General features: G+C 36.8%; 1 protein-coding gene across 1 annotated transcript in view; it reads left to right on the top strand.

Annotated features, from left to right (window-relative positions):
* The first annotated feature begins 1,613 nt into the window (after nt 1-1,613).
* Nucleotides 1,614-20,969, top strand: part of ANKRD16 (ankyrin repeat domain 16) — a 31,173-nt gene continuing 11,817 nt past the window's right edge. Inside the window, exons 1-4 of the mRNA XM_051961856.1 lie at nt 1,614-2,033; nt 7,291-7,511; nt 16,369-16,411; nt 19,937-20,045. Of these exons, the coding sequence (XP_051817816.1) occupies nt 1,675-2,033; nt 7,291-7,511; nt 16,369-16,411; nt 19,937-20,045 (732 nt within the window). The 5' untranslated portion in view covers nt 1,614-1,674. The remainder of the gene's footprint in view (nt 2,034-7,290; nt 7,512-16,368; nt 16,412-19,936; nt 20,046-20,969) is intronic.

The raw sequence follows: 20,969 nt of genomic DNA, 5'->3' as shown, positions 1-20,969 counted from the left end.
GTGGCTGCTACCGCCGCGCAGAGGCCTCCTCCTCCTCTTTCTCCTCCTCCTTCTCTCCTCCTCCTCCTCCTCTGACAGCCCCGCCCCTCGGCCCTTCTCCCCTTCCGCCCTTTCTCCCCTTCCGCCCCTTCGATCCTTCCGCTCCTTCCGGCCTGGTTCCAATCTTCCCAAACCGCTACAAAGTAGAACTCGGAATTCCTGTGACTTCCTCTCTAAAGTCCCACCCCTCGTCCCTAGCAAGTGCAAAAAAAGAAATAAACCAAAAAAACTAAACTAAACTAAAATACCCCTATAGACTTAATTGACTGCCCTCTAGACCAATAGAAATGCCGAAGCAGCCTGCCTACTCAATGACAAGCCTCGTCTCTTTTTCTTATTCTAATGTTAAACGCAGAAGAGAATCCTTCGGGTTCCTTTTAGTTGAAGGTCTTAGGCCGGACCGATCTTATAGTCCTAGAGGGATCTCAGTGGCAATTCTCTTGTTTTACAGATGAGAAAACTGAAGTACAGAAAAGTCACTTGCTCAGGATCAGTCAACTAGCATTTATTAAGCACCTACTATATACCAGGCACTTTGCAAAACTACAAGAAAAAAAAAGCCCTTGCTCTTTAGGGACTCGCGGGCTAATATGAAAGAGGTGGAGGAGTGTCACTCATCTAGTACATAGAAGAAGCAGGATTTGAACTCCTCTATTTCTGACTCCACTGAGGGCTAAGATCTTACTTTTAACACAGGAGAAATGCTTACAGATTATCCAACCCCTACATTTCACAGATGAACAGTTCAAAGTTTGGTACCCGAAGAACGGATTACAGATTCCATTCAAAAGGAATGTATTAAAATGTTGCTTAGTATTGAGAATGCTAAACTTGAAATGAGAAAGGTCTAAGTTAAACTTTGCATCCTTTGATGCATTGAGATACTTAGCACTTACTGAATATCTTTATCAGTAATAGCTCCTTCCCCAGAGACCTTAGAAAAATCCAAGAGCTATACGGCATAAATGCATAGAATTCTTTTCTTTCTTCTTTTTTTTTTAATTTCCAGTTCCACATTCTCTCCCTCCCCCCTCTTGCATAGAATTCTGGTTTCTGCCTAGTCTCTTAGTCTCTCCCCTAACATCTTTTGCCTCGTCTGTAAAATGAAGTCCGCCTCTAAAAGGCCTTTGCGGCCTCTTCCCGCTCTAGATCTAGGATCCTAAAATTCTGCTCATCCCCAACAACATTCTCCCTGTTCACACTGATGGACGCGCACACATTCCCCGCGGGCTGCCTCTAAGTCTTAATGCCCTCCTGAGCTTTGACAACACTAGGACTTTGGAGACACCTATGTATCCCGAGAGACTGAAGGTGCTGGGGAAAACAGGAAGAGTCAGGATTTCCTAGGATGAAACCCCGCAAGTCCCAGCCCAGGCTCCCAGGAACAATCTCAGAAGGTCCAAGGCAGTGCGGTGCAATAAGGGGCGCGGAGCGAAAGAAGGGTCTCGGCCCGGCGGTTCGCTCCCGGGCTCAGCGAGAGCACGCTGGGAGGAGGCGGGCTCTGTCTGCCTTAAGGGAGCCGCAGGCGGCGGCGGCCTTAGACCGGGAACTCCCGGTGCTCCCGCACCTCCCACGTCTCCTCACGCCGCGTGCGGCTTCGGAGCCGTTTCCAGGGTGCAAGCCACTGGCGCGGTCATGGCCCGCCGCGGGCGCGGGGAGGAGGCGCAGCCGCAGGCACGGCTTTTCAGGCTGGTGCAAGAAGGGCGGCTAGGACCCCTGCAAGAGGAGCTTGGGAGAGCGGAGCAAGGCCGCGGCTGGCGCGGGAAAACAGGGTGCCCGGCCAGGGGCGGCGACACCCTCCTCCATTCTGCGGCCAGGCACGGCCATCGGGACATCCTGGCCTACCTGGTTGAAGCTTGGGAGCTGGATATCGAGGCCCCTAACAGGGACTACAAGCGGCCCCTGCATGAGGCGGCATCCCTGGGACACCGGGACTGCGTGCTGTACCTCCTGCAAAGAGGGGCAGCTGTAGACTGCCTGAAGAAAGGGGACTGGTAGGTGGGGAAGGTCTCGATGTGACCATGCATTAAGCCCTGCCTGAAGACAGGCTGTGGCTTCGGCGATCTTCTTTATTTCTGTCTGCCTGAGCTGCTAGCTCATCATTCATTTGGGCTTCATCCCCCTTGGGCAACCTTCTCCTAAAGTACAGTGGGTTGGCTGGTACATAAGGCGCACGAACGACTGCTCCCCACGGTACCTACTGTGGGTCTTATGTAGGCAAAATGAGTGAGAAAAGGAAAGGAAAGTTCTAAAGCGTTGCCCTTATCCTTATCCTGGCATTCAAGGACATAACACTAATCGTGAGAGTAACTGACATTTCTGTAGTCCTTCTAAGAGGAAAGATACTTTAGAAACTTGGGTAGGTACTATAAGTATTATTCCTGTTTAACAGATGAGATCTCAGTTCAAATTCGATCTTATTAGCTGATCTTTTAATAAAATGTATTTTTATTAAATACTTTTATTTAATAAATAAAAGTCATTTAACCTTTCAGATCCCTCAGTTGTCTTATTTATAAAATGTAGGTAATAATACATCTTAAAGTTATTGTGAGGAAAGCACATTGTGAACCTTAAAGCACCACATACAAGTAAAATCCTCTAGTTTTGGTTTTCGTGGCCAGATAATCACCTTGTTAATTGCATTCGTTTTTTCAAGTTACATTTCCCTAGAATCTACTCTAGAATTCCTGTGCTATGTCTATGAACTTTTATTGAGAAATCCTTGACTTCCAGGCTTATTTTTTATGTTATAAATCAGACAAAAACAATAGGCAACTGAAATATAAATGAAACAGTATAAATTTCTATAAAATGGAAACACTTCTCTAACAGAAGTGTTGAGAAACTGCACTAATTAAATTTTGGTAGACACGATTTATCATTTTCATCTCTAAATCCATAGATTCTATGACTGAAACAGAGCAGCATAGAAAATAAAGAGCTCAGCTTGGAGCCACGATCTGCTGATCATACATGCTTAGCTGTATGACTAAGCAAGACTAAATCTTTCAGTGCTCAAGGCAACTCTCAGGAATGGAAGTGACAAAGAAGATGCTGACCTTCAATCTCCCTTCTCTTCCCCTCTGCCCCACCATGTGGGCTGGGCTAGATCTTTTCCTTAAAAGGGTACTGAAATTGTCTTGAAGATTTAAATGGCTCAAGGGAATAAAGATCAAGGTTCCATATATCAGTCCCTGATCACCTGAGTAATAAAAACTATAAAGAAGTTTTATTCTTCTCATCCTTGTTTGGCATATCTGGTGCAGGAAAAATCAACCAAAGTGTCCCCCATGCATATCCTTGTGAGATATATTTTCTCCTGCCATGACTAAGTAAACTGCCATTTATAACTGTTGAATGACTTACAAATGTCTTATTTCGTTCTGGTATAAAACCTAATCTACCAAGAGATCAGCCTGAGTTCAGGTGAAGCCCACCATAAAAGGGGCTTCCTCATTAGGAAGTTCCTTAAACTGGAATTACAATATGTAGTTATTGTACATAACTGTGTGACAGTCAAGCAATGCAATAAGAATTTATTGAGAAATTGCTATATACCAAGCATTCTTTGGCAATGTACAGACACACACACAAGTGAAACAATACCTTCTTTCAATGACCTTACATTCTGTTGAAATAGACAACATATCTGAGTACAGAGTGGATACAAGAGAGATGCTGCGATAGTAATTAGGGAGGGCTCTGCTTAAGCTTCTCTGGAAGCGAGGAATTTTGTGAGATGAAGGTGAGAAAGAAAGCCAGTTTGCTTGAACCATGGAGTGCAGGAAGGAAAGAAGTATATAATGATACTGGTGAGATCAGTTTGGACCAAGTTGTAAAGAGTTTTAAATCCCAAGCAGAGGACTTTACATTTGTTTCTATAAGTAATAAGTAGTTCCCGGAGTTTATTGAATAAGAGAGTGACATTGATTTACACTTAAAGAAAATCATGTTGGCAGTTATATAATAGACTTGAGGCAGGGATGCTAATTAGGAGGCCATTAGCTTTGGTGAAAGGTAATGAGGTCCTGAACTAAGATGGTGACTGAATATAAATAAGGGTTTGGATAGATATGAAGATGTGAAAATAGAAATAGCAAAATTTCATAATAGATCGGATGTGGGGTAAGAGTAAGGAGTCAAAGATTACACTCAGTTTACAAATCTGTGATACTGGAAGAATGGTGATACTCTTGACAGAAATAGGTTCAATGGAGGTAGGAGTTTTTATAAGGAAATAAATTTTTTTTTGGACTTGAGTTTGAGATGTTCATAGGACATTCATTATTTATCCAATAGGATTTTAAGACTGGAGTTTAGGAAAAAAAATATAGATGTGAGAATCATCTTTATAAAAATGATAAATTAACCTATCCATAGAAACTGATGAAATCAAAGAGTATAGAGAAAGAAGAAGAGACCTCAGGATAGAGGACATATTATGGTATGGCCATAGTTAAAAGGAATAATATAGATGTTGGGCAAGCAAAAAAAAAAAATTAAATTCATTAAAATGACTGGGAGAGAGTAGTATTACAAAAATCAATTGAGAATTGAATGCCCAGGAAGAGTGAGCGATCCACTTACTCACTTTTTTAAAAACATAGTAAGATATAAAAACAATGTCATATTCCACAGGAGAAAGGAATTTTTAGTATTCTACAAAGGTTTAAAGCTTTTTTTTTGGGGGGGGGGGCAGGGAGTGTTTATTTTTGGTCATAAGCAGCAGAGAGGTCAAGAAGGATCAGGACTGAGAAAAAAATGCACCAAATCTTGCATCTCAGAAATTATTGGTAGCTTTCAAGAGAACATTTTCAGTTGAACAAATAAAAATACAAACTGCAAGGAGTTGAAGACAATGAAGACAACTTTTCCTAGGAGTTTGGTTGTAAAAGGGAGGGGATGACACAATCAAGTAAAGGGTTTTTTATGGATGTGGGAGACTTCTGGGTTGGGCTGGCTTGGTAGTTTATATCAAACACTGGAAGAAAATGAGGCACTTGTAGTTTCATATTTCCCTAGAGTAGTGTAGGAAGTATAGTTGATACCAGCATGTAAGCAATAAATCCTAGAATTTGGTACTCAGTCCCTATCTTCAAAGCTATTACTATACCAGTTTATATTGATATAAACAGAATTTAAGGTCATTGAAAGGTATTATTTCACGCGCGCACGTGTGTGTGTGTGTGTGTGTGTGTGTGTGTGTGTGTGTGTGTGGGTATACATCTCCAAAGATAGCTTTTCTGTCAAAGGAAACTATTTTCTAACTTTTTCCACAAATATTAATACTTTTAGTGATCATGCAGGAAAATTTTACGAAACAGAATTGTCAGGTGATTGGTGCTTTAGTGGACTCCTGCCTCTGTTACCTAGCATTAGTCAACTGACCCAAGAAGCAATATAGACAAGGAACCTAAAATGTTTCCTAGGTATCTAACCAAAACATACTATTGCTCAGAATTATGATGGCTTATAGATGGGTAAGGAAATATTTTAGCATCTCTTCATCATTGACAAAAAGGGAATACTTTGCCAGATTACCTATTAATGATCTTCCTATTGGCCACTCCAGTTTTTCCATTTCAAAGACAAATATTGTGAAGTGTGACAAGCTAACTTGAACCCCGGAAGTGACAAAATCAAGCCTAATCTATAAAGGAGTAAGAACTGTTTATTGAAGTAGAAGTGAACTGCTCTCTGTTAGACACGCTAGGAATTCATACCTAGTTCACCATCTTGATTTAAATTCTTGTTAGCTTTATTATGCTTTAAGCTCTAAGGTGACAATATAAACTAAGACTTTGTTATGTGGCTTTTGAAGTCCTTTCTATATGAAGATTTAAGGAGATCATTCATTCCCCAGGGTAGCAATCTGATAGATGGATTAAGGTTGTTGTATGTCTTGCTTTCTGTCTCTTTCTCTAATGACTGAGTGATATGTCAACAATATTTTACCGTAGTAAAACACTGGGTCTCAAGCCCACCTAACCTTTTTATAGCTTTGTTAAACTTGTTCTGAGAAAACAAAGCAAAAAGAGGTATACTTAGCCATAGAAGAGGAAGAATATTCAGGGTAAAGAAGGGATGTTGTAATATTTAGAATATAGCTTTGATTGAGCAGAATACAATTCTCTAGTGCCTATGTTGGAGATTCTAGTATATGTTCCTTTCTATTCTAATTCAGTAGTCTAGTTCCTTATTTTAACTCTTTGTCAATCTGTATTTCAAATGGATTTCTTATAAACAACATTTTGATGGAATATGCTTTCTAATCCATTCTTCTATTCTCTTCCAGTTTTATGATTAAGTTAATTCACATTCACATTTATGATCCTTTATTGTTTATTTCCCTTCATCCATCTTATACTTTTTTTTTGTTATGCTTTTTCTTCTCTTTGTTCCCTACACTCAAAGCAAAGAGTGGTGAGAAAGGTGTTCATCACTAGCACACACGAGGCTACAGACCCAGCACCACCTGTGCGGGGAGATTTTGATCCTATCTATGCTCTGGGGTCAGAGAGAAATAGTTTGGACTTTCCTTTACTCCTCCTCTATGCCTCATTACACAGCTTCAGGCCCCAAACCAAAATGATATCTGGAAGGTCCTGTACTGGACTTTCCTAGTCAGGGCCCTTTGTAGTACATGCAGTCCTCTGCCTGACTTCCTGTTCTGAAGGGAGCTATAAAAAGCTCCAAATCATCACTTGGTTCAATACTTTTCCTCAGTCTTTTTTGGAGCAGATGTGGGAGAAAATCTATCTATACTGTTTTTCCTAACTCTTTGCTTCTTTCTTATATTCTTGTACTGACTGACTGCACCTGGCTGTCCAAATATTGCAAGTTATTTGAGGGCAAACAGCCATCTTGCTCCAGTGTGCTGGTATATCTTTTACCTTGCCTTGGGGATATATAATGAACAAGCCCCAATATACTATTATTATTGTCAACAATTACTCTACTATCTTTGTTTCTAGCTTAGCACTATTGAGTACAGAAGCAGTCCATAAACTCTGTATCACATCTCAGATACAAATCACTCTGTATCACAGCCCTTCTTCTCCATGTTATTTTCCCACAGTCTACAAAGGTGCTAATAAAGGCCATAGACTTCTATTCTACTGTTTCCTCGTTCTTTTAATCCTTCTAGTTCTCCTATCAGTACAAAGAATGTTAGTATCTGGCAATTGTCACGAAATACTAATGGTTAGGTATTATTTAGCCTAATAAGTTTCTCCTTGCTGGCTTTAGGACTCCTCTGATGATGGCTTGCACGAGGAAAAACTTGGAAGTGATCCAGGACCTTGTGGAGCATGGGGCCAATCCAGTCCTGAAGAACAAAGACGGTTGGAACAGCTTTCATATTGCCAGCCGAGAGGGTGACCCTGTGATCCTCCAGTACTTGCTAACTGTTTCTCCAGCTATCTGGCAGACAGAGAGTAAAATCAGAAGAACACCTCTACATACTGCAGGTATGGATCATGGGCTGTTAGAGTCCTGGATTTGTAGCCAAAAGATAGGAGCTCACATGCCAGGGCTGCCGCTTCCTTCCTGTGTGATCTTGGTCAAACCACTTAACCTTTTAGTTTCTTCCTGTGTAAGGAAATTATCTCTGAGGTTCTGTCTAAGTCATAAGAGATCTTTATTTCTAGACCTGCACACATGTTAGATTTGCAGGCTGGATTATAGCACATAATTATAATGCCATATGGCCAGTACTACATAAGATACTGAAATGGCATGTGGTTCCTGCTTTCATGGAGCATAGAACCTAGTAGGGAAATATCACATACACATATAAATACACATACAATTATGCAATAAAAAACAATCTTCATCCGTGTCACATCTACTAACGAACTGGGGCCCCCAAAGCTATGTCCTGAGTACCTCTTCTCTTTTCATGCTATACTATTTCACTTAATATCATGAGCTCCAGTGGATTCAATTATCATTTTTATGCAGATGATTCTCAGAGAGCCCTTTCTCCCAACCTCCAGTCTCATATCTATATAGAATGAAAATATATCATATCTATATAAAATGAAATGTGCTTGGTGCACAATAGATGCTATATAAATACTTATTTCCTTTCTTTTTTATTCCCCACAGCAACATTAGATATCTCCAACTAGTGGTCCTGTACACATCTTAAACTCATCATATCTAAAACTGAACTCATTATCTTTTTCCCAAAACCTCCTCTTCCTAATTTCACTGTCCTTGTCAAGGGTACCATTCAGTCACCAAGACTCAAAATCTCACCCATCCTTAACTGCTCGTTCTCTCTCACTTCCCATATTCTATCTGTTGCTAGCTTCTGTTATTTTTGCTTGGTTATATATCTAGTAAACCACATTTCTCACACAAGATACAGCATTTCCAAATGCTGATAATTTTCACTAACTGTTTCCCCGTTAGTCGTAGTAGTAATAGAACTATCCATTTTCATTTCTACGTCTTTGCTCCTCTAGTTTTCTTCAAATCTCAGGGAAAGTCTTGCAGAAGGCAAGATGTGAACAGAAGCATAGAAGTGGGAAAGTAGGGCACTGTGCAGTAGACAGTAAAATTTTGGCTGTAGCTATAAGTATGAGAAGTCAACAAAATATAGGATGGTAGTAGATTGGGGGTATCCTAATGATAGAGAGTTTTGAACTTTAGTAGCTAATAGAGATCCATTGCAGGGTTTTGAGTATTGAAATGATATAACCAGATCCATGTTGAAGGAAGATGAATTTCTACTAATGATTTTGGAGAGCAATATGTAATTTTGCTAATTGAATCAACTGTTATTGATTAGTAATTAAAGTATTTGTTGAAGTCAATTGGAGTAAATGAGATCCTTATTTCCTACTCCACCACTAATACAATCAAAAAGGCAAAATACAGGATTAGGTGACATAATAGGGAGAGGGGGTATGGAATAAATCCTGATTTTGAGTTTGAAGAAACCTTGGTAGTCATTTCATCTATAACATTCTCTGCACACTTTTAAAAAAAGAATGAAGTTAAAGGAAGAAAAACAGGAAAAGCTTAAAAGTTTTTCAAGGAAAAGAAAAGGGCTGAAAGATTTTCATAGTATTTTGATAATTAACTAATTTCATGAAAATAATATGCAAGGTAGTCAAATCAAGACAAAAGTATTTATTATGTTCCAGGCACTGTGTTAAATGCTAGGGCAATAACACAAAACCAGTTCATGTCCTTGAGTTTACATGCCAATGGAGGAAATAGGAACAAACAATAAACAGATAGTATAAACTGGGAATAATAGCAGAGGGAAGGTACCAGGAAAAGTTTCTTGCTGAAGCTGATACTTGAAGGAAGGCAGGGAAGATTTGAAGCAAATATGAGAGAATTCCAGACAGGCAAGACAGCCAGCAGTCATGCCCAAAGGTAGGAGGAAGTCTTGTTTGAGGAGCAGCAAGGAGACCAGGGTCTCTAAACAGCAAAGTAAATGGAAAGGAGTAAGAGAAAAGGAAGGAAGACATTTCAAAGCTAGAGGATTTTATCTTGTATCCTAGAGGTAATGGGGAGGCCTGGAGCTGTTTGAATAGGAGGTGTGTGATATTATCAGACCTGAGCTTTAGGGAGATCAGTTTGACAGCTGCATGGAGGATGGCTTATCTCAAATAGTGGCTTGAGACAGGTTATTTCAGTATCCTAGATGATGAGGACCTCTACCAGAGTGAAGAGGGATATATAGGATAGATAAAAGATATAACGAAAGCAAAAATGACAGGAGTTGGTGATAAATTAGATACAGGGAAAGAGAGAGTGAGTAGTCAAAGACCAAGCTTGCAAGCCTCGGTAAATGGGAGAACGGTAGTATACAGTAACGAGGAAGGGAAGAAGAGATTTGGACATGTGGAATATAAAATGTCTATGAGACACTCAGTTAAAGATGCCTAATAGGCAATTAGAGACACAAAATTGGAGGTCTGAGAATCATTTACGTGGAAATGAAAATTTAAATCATGAGAACAATAAGATTATTAAATTTATAAAATTAAATAATAATAGAGAGGAAAGTATGGTATATAATATAAACTTGGAAAGTTTTATATCATATGCTCATTCAAAAATTTTTCCCATGATTTTTCATTGTCTACAGATAAATTACAAATTTCTTAGCTTGACATTCAAAGACTTCCTTAATCTAGTCCCAGCTTTTCTCTCCAGTGTTAATTCCCTCCTTCTTACCTGGTCTTAGCCAAAAGGCCAAAAAGCAATAGTTCCCTCTATTTTCAAATAATAACTGCTTTGTTCCAGCCAGGCTGGTCTATTTATTGTCTCCCTATATACCTTGCTCATGATTGCTTTCACTCCTTTATGCTTTTCCTCTATCTGAAGTTAACTAAATTAACACATTTTTTTTTCTATAGCTACCTCTAAAGCCTATCTATCCTGCAAGACTCAGTGTTAAATCTTAACTTAGTTAATTTAATATTAAAACTAGGGAATTAATTGTCCAGTATAATATTATCTAATGTTTGTTGATTCAAATGATGAAGTTAGGTTATTGTAGGATCTGTTAAACTATAATTGCTGAGATTCATTTCATAGCATCTGGCTTGTGGTTCCTGTAGCTTCTTTTATACATTATCTATATACACATACATATATATATGAGTATATAGTTTTTATCTTTTAGAATTTTGGAATTAAAAATGCATTTATAGTTATACTCTGAAAATACAAATTATTAAATATTATTTATTATATATGTGCATATACAGTTATATTATATTAGCAAGTTATTTTATATTATATATTAGTTATATTAACAAGTAAGACCTTGATAGGAATTTCTGAAGATGGAGAATTAATGTTTTTTCCAATTCCTAGACTTCTCAAACCTCTCCAAAAGAGAAATTATGCACCAAAGATAAAACATTTTCAACTATATCCATGATCTAGAACATCCAAAACCTAAAGCACAAACTGACAATCACTAACACTGAGCTCACCCAATACCTCTCTCCACTTTCCATGCTACCAACAATAAAGCTGCACTATCCGAAACCAAGTGCAGACACCCCATATATATAGACTATAGAAATTTTCACAGTTCCTCAGGTGCAAAAGTCAGTCAGGGCCACATCTCTGAAGCACCAGTACTCAAAGCTCTGAACTTCTGGTGCCGGAACATGCAACTCTGTAGCCTCAGCAGAGCCAGAGCCAGGGTGGACCACTCTGTAGCAACAGTGCAGTTCTCCACCAATCCTAAGAGAAAGAGCACAGCATCCAGTTGGGTCCAGTTCTAACCACTCAAAAATCACTTGGGACAGATACCTAGGCTGATGAGCTATGAATCATGGAAGGAAGCTGAAAAACACTTTAAGAGGCAACTCCTAGGGTAACTACCATCAGAGGAGATAGAGTCTAAAAGTGGGGGAAATTGGGAAAAATAAGGGAAAAAAAACCCTAAAATTACCAAAAAGTTCAGGAAAAAGAAAGCTCAAAGACCTTGAACATAGATAAGTCAACAGGAAAATAAGTCACAAAAGAAGGAAATAATGGCCTCCAAATTTAAATGTAAAAAGACAGATAGTTAATGCATTCTTTATTGCTCATAATGCAATTAAAGTAGAAATTAGTTCAGGGATCACAAACAAATGATACAGACCTAAATGGGGATGAGTGGGTCATAGAAATTACAGAAAAAATAATTACATGGAAGAACATGAAAATAAAACAACATACTAGAATTTGGGGGATGCAGATAAGGCAGTCCTCAGGGAAAATCATATCCCTATAAATTTATATTAACAAACTAGAAAAAGAAAGGATTAATGAACTGAATATACATTTTTTAAAAAATTTAAAAATTTAACAATCCTAAAACAAACAAAAGAGGATATAGAGAGAGAGTAGACATATTTATTCTAAAAATTAGAGTAGAGATAGATAAATTAGTGGGGAAAAGATAGCAATGATAAATAAAACTAAAAACTGACTTTTTGAAGTCTTATAAAATTAATAAATCCTTACTTATTCTGATTTTTTAAAAGTAGAAAATCAAATCAATAAAATCATAAATAAGCAATATGAAATTACAGCAAAACCAGAAGTTAAAAGAATAAATGAATAAATATATATATCATGCACGGTCATATGCCAACAAAACTGAGAACATAAAATAGAGGAATACCTTTAAAAATATAAAATACCTAAAATATCAGAAGAGTAGAGAGAGATTATAAATAACCCTATCTCAGAAAATGAAATAGATTGAGCTGTAAAAGAATGACCAAATTAAAAAATTCCTGATCCTGATGGATTTACAGAATTAACTTTTAAAGAACAGTTAATACCCATGTCTCACAAATTATCCTTGAAAACAGAGAAAAAAAGCACTTTTATCTGAGTCTTTTTATAGGACAACTATATATATATTTTTTTAATTTATGGAATAAAACAGGATTTCCATAACATAGTAAAATAAAAAGATGATTGTACATGAAATTGCAAATCTGCTATGCTAAACTTGCTATTCCTTTCAAATATACAACAAAATTATGTAAATTTCTTTTTTTCTCCTACCCCCAACCCTAGCCATGGCTATCATTAGACACAAATAGGTTTATTTATGTACAGATATGGATATATAACTATTAAATACATATACATATAATTATTCTGTATATATTTCTATTAGTTCTTTCTCTGGATGCAAATAGCATCTTAATATTTCCTTTAAAGTTAAATTGGGTATTTGTAATAGACAACTTATTTGCTCAAAGTCATTCTTAAAACAATATTGCTATTTCTATATAAAATATTCTCTCATTTCTCTTTTCATTATTTCATGCAAACCTTTTCATGTTTTTCTAAAATCATTGATCTCATCTTTTCTTATAGCACAATAGTTATTCCATTACAATCATATATCACAACTTGTTCAGCTGTTCCCCGATTGTTGAGCATCCCTACAATATCCAATTCCTTGCCACCACAGAAAGCAGCTGTAAACATTCTAAAATATATAGATTCTTTTATTTTTCTCTTAATCATTTTTGGAAATAGACCAAGTAGTGGCACTGCTGGATCAAAGGGTATAAGTAGTTTAATAACTTTTGAACATAATTACATATTGCTTTCCAAAATCATTAGTAGAATCATTTTACAATTCTACCAAAAATTAATCGGTATAATAAATATAATATTAATACCTAAACCAGGGAAAGGTAAAACACAGAAAGAAAACTATGGACCACTAATAAATATTAACTCAAAAGTTTTAAACAAAATTCTATGAAGCATTCCATTTCTATGAATGGAAAATTATCCAAAAAGTCATTCAGTATGACCAAGTGGGCCTTATTCTAGGGCTACAGAGATGTTTCAACATTAAGAAAATAATCAGGGGAAATTAGGTAACACAATGGATAAAGCACCAGCCCTAGAGTTAGGAGGACCTGAGTTTAAATCCAGTCTCCCAATTACAAAGTGTTCTTTAAGGAATTAAAAAACAACTTAAATAGCTAGAGGAATATTCAGTGCTCAATGGTTTGGCTGTGCCAATATAATAAAAATGATAACTCTACCAAAGTTAATTTATACTTTAAAAGCTAAACCAATAAAATAAAAACCAAAGGGATTTTTTTATTATTTTTTTATTTATTATTTATTATATTTATTTATTATTTATTTTTATATATGTAATATAAAATATTATTATCATGTTTATATAATATAAAATATTAATAAAATTCATTTGGGAAAATGAAGTATCTATACTATCAAGAGAAATGAATAAAAGAAGTAGGGATAATGAGACATTAGCACTTCTATGCCTCAAACTATATTATAAAGCAGCAGTTATCAAACCCATTTGGTATTAGCTAAAGAACAGAAAGTGGTTAAATGTAAGAGGCTAGAGAAAAAGAATTCAAAAACCATAGAAACTAATAATCCAGTGTTTGATAAAGTAGAATACATACATTATTTTGAGGAAAAATTCCCTCTTTGATAAAAACTGCTCCAAAGACTGGAAAATAGTCTGGCAGAAATTAAAGTTAGGCCAAAATCTGATATGCCAGGCTCCACAGCAGTCTAAATGCATGTTCAATCATTTTAATTGTGTCCTCTTCGTGACCCATTTGAGGGTTTGTTGACAAAAATATTGGAGTGCTTTGACATTTCCTTTTCCAGTTTATTTTACAGGTGAGGAAACTGAGGTAAATAGGATTAAGTGACTTGTCCAGGATCAAATAGACAATAAGTATCTGAGGCTGGATTTGAACTCAGGTTTTTCTGACTCCAGGCTTGGCTCTCTCTCCACTGTGGCACCTACCTGCCCTTATCTAAATGGATACCTGTCTTAAATGTTAAAGATTATATTAGTAAAAAATTAGAAGAAAAACAGATCACCTACCTATATATATATAATATATAATATATATAATAATATAATATATAATATAATAATAATATTATATTAGTAAAAAATTTTTCCAAAGGATTTGATATTCAAGATATATAAAAACTAATACTTTTAAGACTAACCATTCTGTAAGAGATAAATAATCAAAGCATTCACAATCACATTTTTAAAATATTCCAAATCACTAGAGAAATGCAAATCAAAACAACCCTGAGACTTTATTTCACACCCTTCAAATTAGCAAAAATTACCCCAAAATAATAACAGTGAATGTTGAAGGGATTGTGATAGTCTAGACATGCTAATACATTGTTGGTGGAACTTTTTAGTTATTGAAAATCAATTTAGAATTATGTAAATAAAGTGACTAAAATTCTGCAGTCCATTGAACCAGAGACTCCATTACTGGGCATATCCCCAAGGATGTCTCTGATAAGAAAAAAGTCTTCAAATGAATTATGGCAACACTTTTTATGCTATTCAAGAATTGGAAAAAGGTGATGCCCATTGATTAGGGAATGACTAAACAAAGGTGCTATATGAATATAATAGAATATTACAGTATAGAAAGAAATTATGCATGTGATACATATGAGAAGCATGGAAAAAATCTATATAAACTGATGCAAAATAAAGCAAACAGACAAAAAAAAGATGTAAACAATGACTATAAATGTAAATGGAGAGAATAAAAATTCAAAAGTAAATATAACAAAAGTATAAAGATTCAAATGAAAAATGAGAAGACACCTTCAATTTAAAAGTCTGCAAGTATTGCATGTTGCACATATTTTTGGAGTTTTTCAATTTATCAGTCAATTGTGCTGAATTTTTTTCTTTTCTAGAAAAATATTTTGTTATATAGGATGGTTCTCTCTTAGAGGGGAAGGGAGATAGAAACTTGGGATAATCATAATGATAAAAGAAACAGAAAATAACAATGCAAACTTTTAAGAGAGAGAGAGAGAGAGAGAGAAAGAAAGAAAAAGACATTCTTTCCCTTTCCTTATGGAATCTGAGTTAACTTTCATATTTAGAATCACAAGAATTTTTTTTTAATTATTTAAGCATCTCTATAAACTATTTGATTCCTTGCTTGTGAGAATAACCCAAGGAATTCTTCTGGCATTCCTCCTGAACTCTCTGGGAAATTCCAATAAATCCTCATTGTGTCTTATTTTTTGCTTTTGTTCTCAAAACAGCCAAGATTTCCCTCTTTTTCTAAAAATAATCCATAGATAAAGTGAACTTAAAAAGCTCCATAGAAAAAAAAAATCTTCCTTGTCCCTATATCGTTGGCTAATCTTAAGGAGGTTTCACTACCATATTCTCAACTACTTCTACCAATTCCCAGTATCAGATCCCAAGACGTAACACACCTATCACTCACCATCTGGAGCCTAGGAGGAGGAATTTCTCCAGCACATGTCAGAAATTACATTTTTCTATACAAAAAAAATAATCTTGAAAGTCATCTTTAGATCTGGCACATCAACCCTGTCTCGGGAACTTGAAGCATTATCTCATTTTGGATGCAGGATTCTACCACCATGTCCATTTGAGTATAAGAAATGCCTTTCTAATAAATCCTTTGGATGCTTAAATCTTGTGCACTTGTTTCTTTTTCTTCTCCCAAGATAACTATAAAATCACTCCTGTAGAAAGACAAGTGCTGCCAAATGAAGGACTTGAAATGTTTAAGAAAGTCTAATCATCTCATCCTTATTTTTAAATTCCTTAAACCCAGCAAGTTCTCATCCTGATGATTTCGTTGAGTCTCTCTAATTTATAGGCAGAATTTATCTACATTTCTAAAACTGACTTTTTTCTCATATAAATGATAAACTTCAAGGAATTAGACCATTAAAATTTGGAGGAAGGAGTTTGTTGCTGAAATACTGAAAAGCTCTAATTTTTTCATTCTCTCTCCTCAATACCAGCAATGCATGGCTGCTTAGAGGCAGTGGAAGTGCTTCTTGAGAGGTAAGCTGACTTCTGTTTGTGTGCTCCCAGCAATGAAGCAAAAGTGGTCTGAGCTAGGTAGCCAGGGTCATATGGAGCAAATCTGTCATTTGACTAAGAAATCTAAATCTAAATCTTGCTTCAGACACTTACTAATTGTGTGACTAAGCAAGTCACTTAAACTCTCACTCTCAGTGCTCCAGGCAACTCTAATCACTGTAAGACGCAAAAAGTTAGCCTGTCAGACACCAAAGAAATCCCATGTCTTAGAGCATTTCTCTTTCCTCCTTCTGGACACAGAAGTAGCAGACAACATGTCCCACTAATCACCATGCTAGAGCCTCCTAAAAGGAGGAAGCTTCTCAAGCAAATGTCAGAAATACTTTTCCTACACAAAGCCATTTTTAGATCTGCCACATCAATCTAGACTGGGAAACTCCTGAAGCATTATCTCAATTTGGATGCAGGATTCTATCACCATCTCCATTTGGGTATAAAGAGTGCCTTTCTGGTCACCTAAGGGCATAAAAGGTCCCATTTACTTGGGTCCAGGACCTTAAGACTTCGGGGATGCCTGAAGTATCACCAAGGACAAACCTGGTGAACAAATTTGCTTCATAAGGTGATAAGGCACTTCCCCCACATAAGTTGAGCACCTTTGCTGTCTATCTCTCATCAAATTATTTATGGTAATAAAGGGGCAACCAAAAGCATTTAAGAACCCTACTGTGAATCAAGCACCGTGCTAGACATTGAAGATACGAAGACAAAAGTGCAAAAATCCTAGTTTTCAAGTGGCTTACATTATATTGGGGAAACACATATATAGATAGGTAAAAGATAATTGAGGAGGGGAGAGATACTAGCAATTGAGAGAATCAGAAAAACTTCATGGATGTAGATATTCTAATGATCTTTATCCTAACTATGACCCTTAAGAGACATGTCAACTTCTTGCTGCTAGACTGGTTATATTTTCCCCTTCAAGATCCTAGAAGTAACCCTGAAGAGTATAAGTAATCTCTCATTCAATTGGTACTAGCATTCACTAATGTGTTTCATTCTTTGGATCATCAGTTGAAAATCATTTCATCAGCCAGCCATCAGCTTTTTGGAAAGGGGTATTTACCAAGTTGGTACAGAATTTACAAATCATCGCTCCCAAAATATGTAATATACTCTCCAACAAGGAAGGGCGACCAACATCTGCAAGAAAGTGGGCCCAGCTTGGAGACCACAAGTGGCAAGAGGATAGCAGGCAGCTCTTGGCTGCTGGAAGCCTCTTTTCCCATTTGGGGGTACTTCATAAGCATGGGGAATATGTATCCTGCCAGCCAATGGTTCCCAGTATAGACACTGCTGCCAGATGATACCATTTAGAATACCAAAGGGAATATAGGAAGTCTAACATTCTGCAGTTTCTTCAAAACTAAAATAGTCACAGGTGGGAAAAGAGGGAGGGAGGGGCGGACTTGGGGCTGGCACCCTGTTGGTTTAACTCTGATATTGGGAGGAAATAAAGCACATACAAGTCACTGAATAGTTTAAAGGAAATTGATTTACTTCTAAACACAGTAAGGATGGGCAACAAAGATGCTTAACTTTTGGGGGTAGTCCCTTATCTCCATATGGAAGCATATCTGTTCACCCGGTATGATATAGTAATTCTTCAGATATCCACTAAGTTTTAAGGTCCTGAACCCAAGTGTTTGGGACCTTTTATGCTCCTGGGTGACCAGAAAGCCATGTTTACATAACCCAAAGCTATTAGGAAGTTACACACAGCTTGAACCTTGTTATCATCCCTAAATTAATCAAGACCTGGCTTTGTTGCTTTTTAGGGCCTAACCCCATGTTGTAGGGGCAGGAGAGGGGAAGTCTTAATACCTATTCTTCCCTTGATACAGGTAAATAATGTCTCTCCTTTTCTCTTCATCTCCCCACTCACCCCCACTCCTAAAGGTAATTCCTTCTCAGGGGTGTGATGGTAAACCACATCTTCCAATTTCTGGAAAAGGTTCCTATTGCAATTTATTTATTTTATACAAGACACAAAACACATAACAAAACCCTATGGCCAATTGGAACAGGTCTCTTTTCTGGCTCAATTTCATTTCAATGAATGGCTTTCAGAGACTTTCCCATAACTGTCAGTTGAATAAGACTCAGTTCTTACCTAGTTAACATATTAGGCTAACATACAGTTAGGTGGTTTCAATCCTATATTAACATACATTTCCCTAAGACAACCAGGGATTCTAATGGTGCAAATAAGGCAGTAGAGCATTCCAGGCACAAGGGACAGCCAATATAAAAGCATAGAAATGAGGCACAAAGGGTATTGTTTAATAGTGGTGAGAAGGCTGATTTGACTAGTTTGTACAGAATGTGAAGATGAATAATAAGGCTGGAAAGATAGGTTAGGACCAAATTATAAAAGTCTTTAAATGACAGTCAGATGGATTTTTGTTGTTCAGTCCTTGCTTTTGTCTCATTCTTTATGACCTCATTTGGGGGTTTCGTGGCAAAGATTTTGGGTGCTTAGTTCCTTCTCCAAGCCATTTTACAAATGAGGAAACTGAGGCAAATTTGCCTAAGGTCCCAGCTAGGAAGTGTCTGAGGCCAGATATGAATTGGGAATGGGTCTTTCTGACTCTAGGCTCTGTATTCTATTCACTTGGCCATCTAGCTGCCCAGCAACAACAGCAAAAGAGTTTATTAAGTAGAGAAGTGAAATGGTCAGACTAGTGCTTTAAGAATATTACTTTGTTGATCATGGATGGATTGGAGTGCTATGGACTTTAGTAGGGAGACTAGTTAAGAGGACTTTGTAATCATTTAGGCCAGCAGTGATGAGGGCCTAAACTAAAGTTTTGGCTATATAAACTAGGGAGCAAAGGATGGATGTGAAAATATTTTGTAGGTAGAAATTACAAGATTTAGCAACTGATTGTATATATGTAATAGTGAGAAGGAAGAGTTGAAGAAAATACAAAGATAATTTAGTCCCTCCACAAAAATTAGTAAAGTTTAGAAGAAGAATAGATTTAGGGGAGATTAGATATCTTATGGAATACTGAGTTTGAAATATCTAATAGTAAGTAATACAGGCCAGAGCTCAGACCTAGATCTGGATATGAAGATGATAGAGTGAGCTATAGAGAAATAATTATTAAATAAAGAGAAACTGTTGAATTCTCAATAAAGAAAGAAAGAGGACAAGTGCAAGGATAAAACAAAGAAATATACTATCTAAAATCCATTTATATTTACCTTTTTAAATGCAGTCAAAAGCACACACACTCTCAGAAATATATATATAGGGAGTTCCCTAGAGTAAACCTTCAAACATTGTCTCTTCCATCCCTACTTTTAAACTACTTTAGGCTGGGATATTTGGATAAAAATGCAGAGAGGAGAGCCCCAGATTGCTGTAGATAATTTTGCATGTCATATAATCCTCTTGTAGGTGATTAAAAAGTTGACTGGACATTGAGTTTGAAGCTACCATTTTTTCAGTTCTTCTTTTTCCTGCCTTGATTCTAGGTGCCAGTATGAGCCAGACAGCAGAGATCAATGTGGTATTACTCCATTTATGGATGCAATACAATGTGGCCACATCAGCACAGCTCAACTTCTCCTTGAAAAACATAAGGTATGGATGCTATTCTCTTTCATGAATTTGAATCAACAAATTCAAGGAAAAACTGCTAAATGAGAAAGTCCATGTTAACAGTCTCAACTTTTAACAGTATTATCACAGTCAGAAAGACTTGCATAATAATAATAATAAGATAATATTACAAAATATATGCAGTCAATTTTCTGTTTTTCATAATTGAGGACATGTCACATGAATAAAATCCACATGAAATTCCCAGCTCATCTTTTATACCAGAGCTTTTTTAGATTTTTTCTACTCAGGACCCCTTTCTCCCTGAGAAATTTTTACAAGGATCCTGGGTATATAGGTATATAAAAATGTATACACATAAAACATTTACTGATAATAAATCATAATTTCATCACCCTCACATTCAGTTAGGTGACCCCACATTGGCTCATGACCCACAGTTTAAGAAGCTTTGCTTTTTGATAATTTCTTTCTTTTTTTGATTTAACATTTTATTTTTCCCCCAGTTATATGTAAAAACAATTTTTAGCATTTGTTATTAAAACTTTGCATTCCAGATTCTCACCCTTCTTCCCTCCCCATTCTACCCCCATTAAGTATGCTAGCTTATATATAAATATAGGTTATACAGATATGGTCATAAAGGTTTGAAGGAAGCCAGGGAAGCTGGAAAGCAAAGATGAGGTGAGCAGACCCAGCAGTAAGCTACTGCAATAGTCCAGAGATGAAATGATGAGGACCTGTCCCAGGCCATGACAGAGGAGAGAAGAGGGCTTTAGGAAAGATGTAACCAAAGTAGAAATAGCAAAAGCTGGCAACAAATTGGCTATGGAAGAGTGAGAAGGAGTGAAGTGTTTGAGAAGGAGACCCGGGCAACTGGAAGGATTGTGGTACTCTTGAAAGTAATAGGGAAGTTAGGAAGAAGGGACAGGTTAAAGGAAAAAA

The sequence above is a fragment of the Antechinus flavipes genome, chromosome 5 (genome assembly GCF_016432865.1).
Source record: "Antechinus flavipes isolate AdamAnt ecotype Samford, QLD, Australia chromosome 5, AdamAnt_v2, whole genome shotgun sequence".
NCBI classification, from domain to species: Eukaryota; Metazoa; Chordata; class Mammalia; order Dasyuromorphia; family Dasyuridae; genus Antechinus; species Antechinus flavipes.
This window is presented reverse-complemented; position numbering and strand designations above follow the sequence as displayed.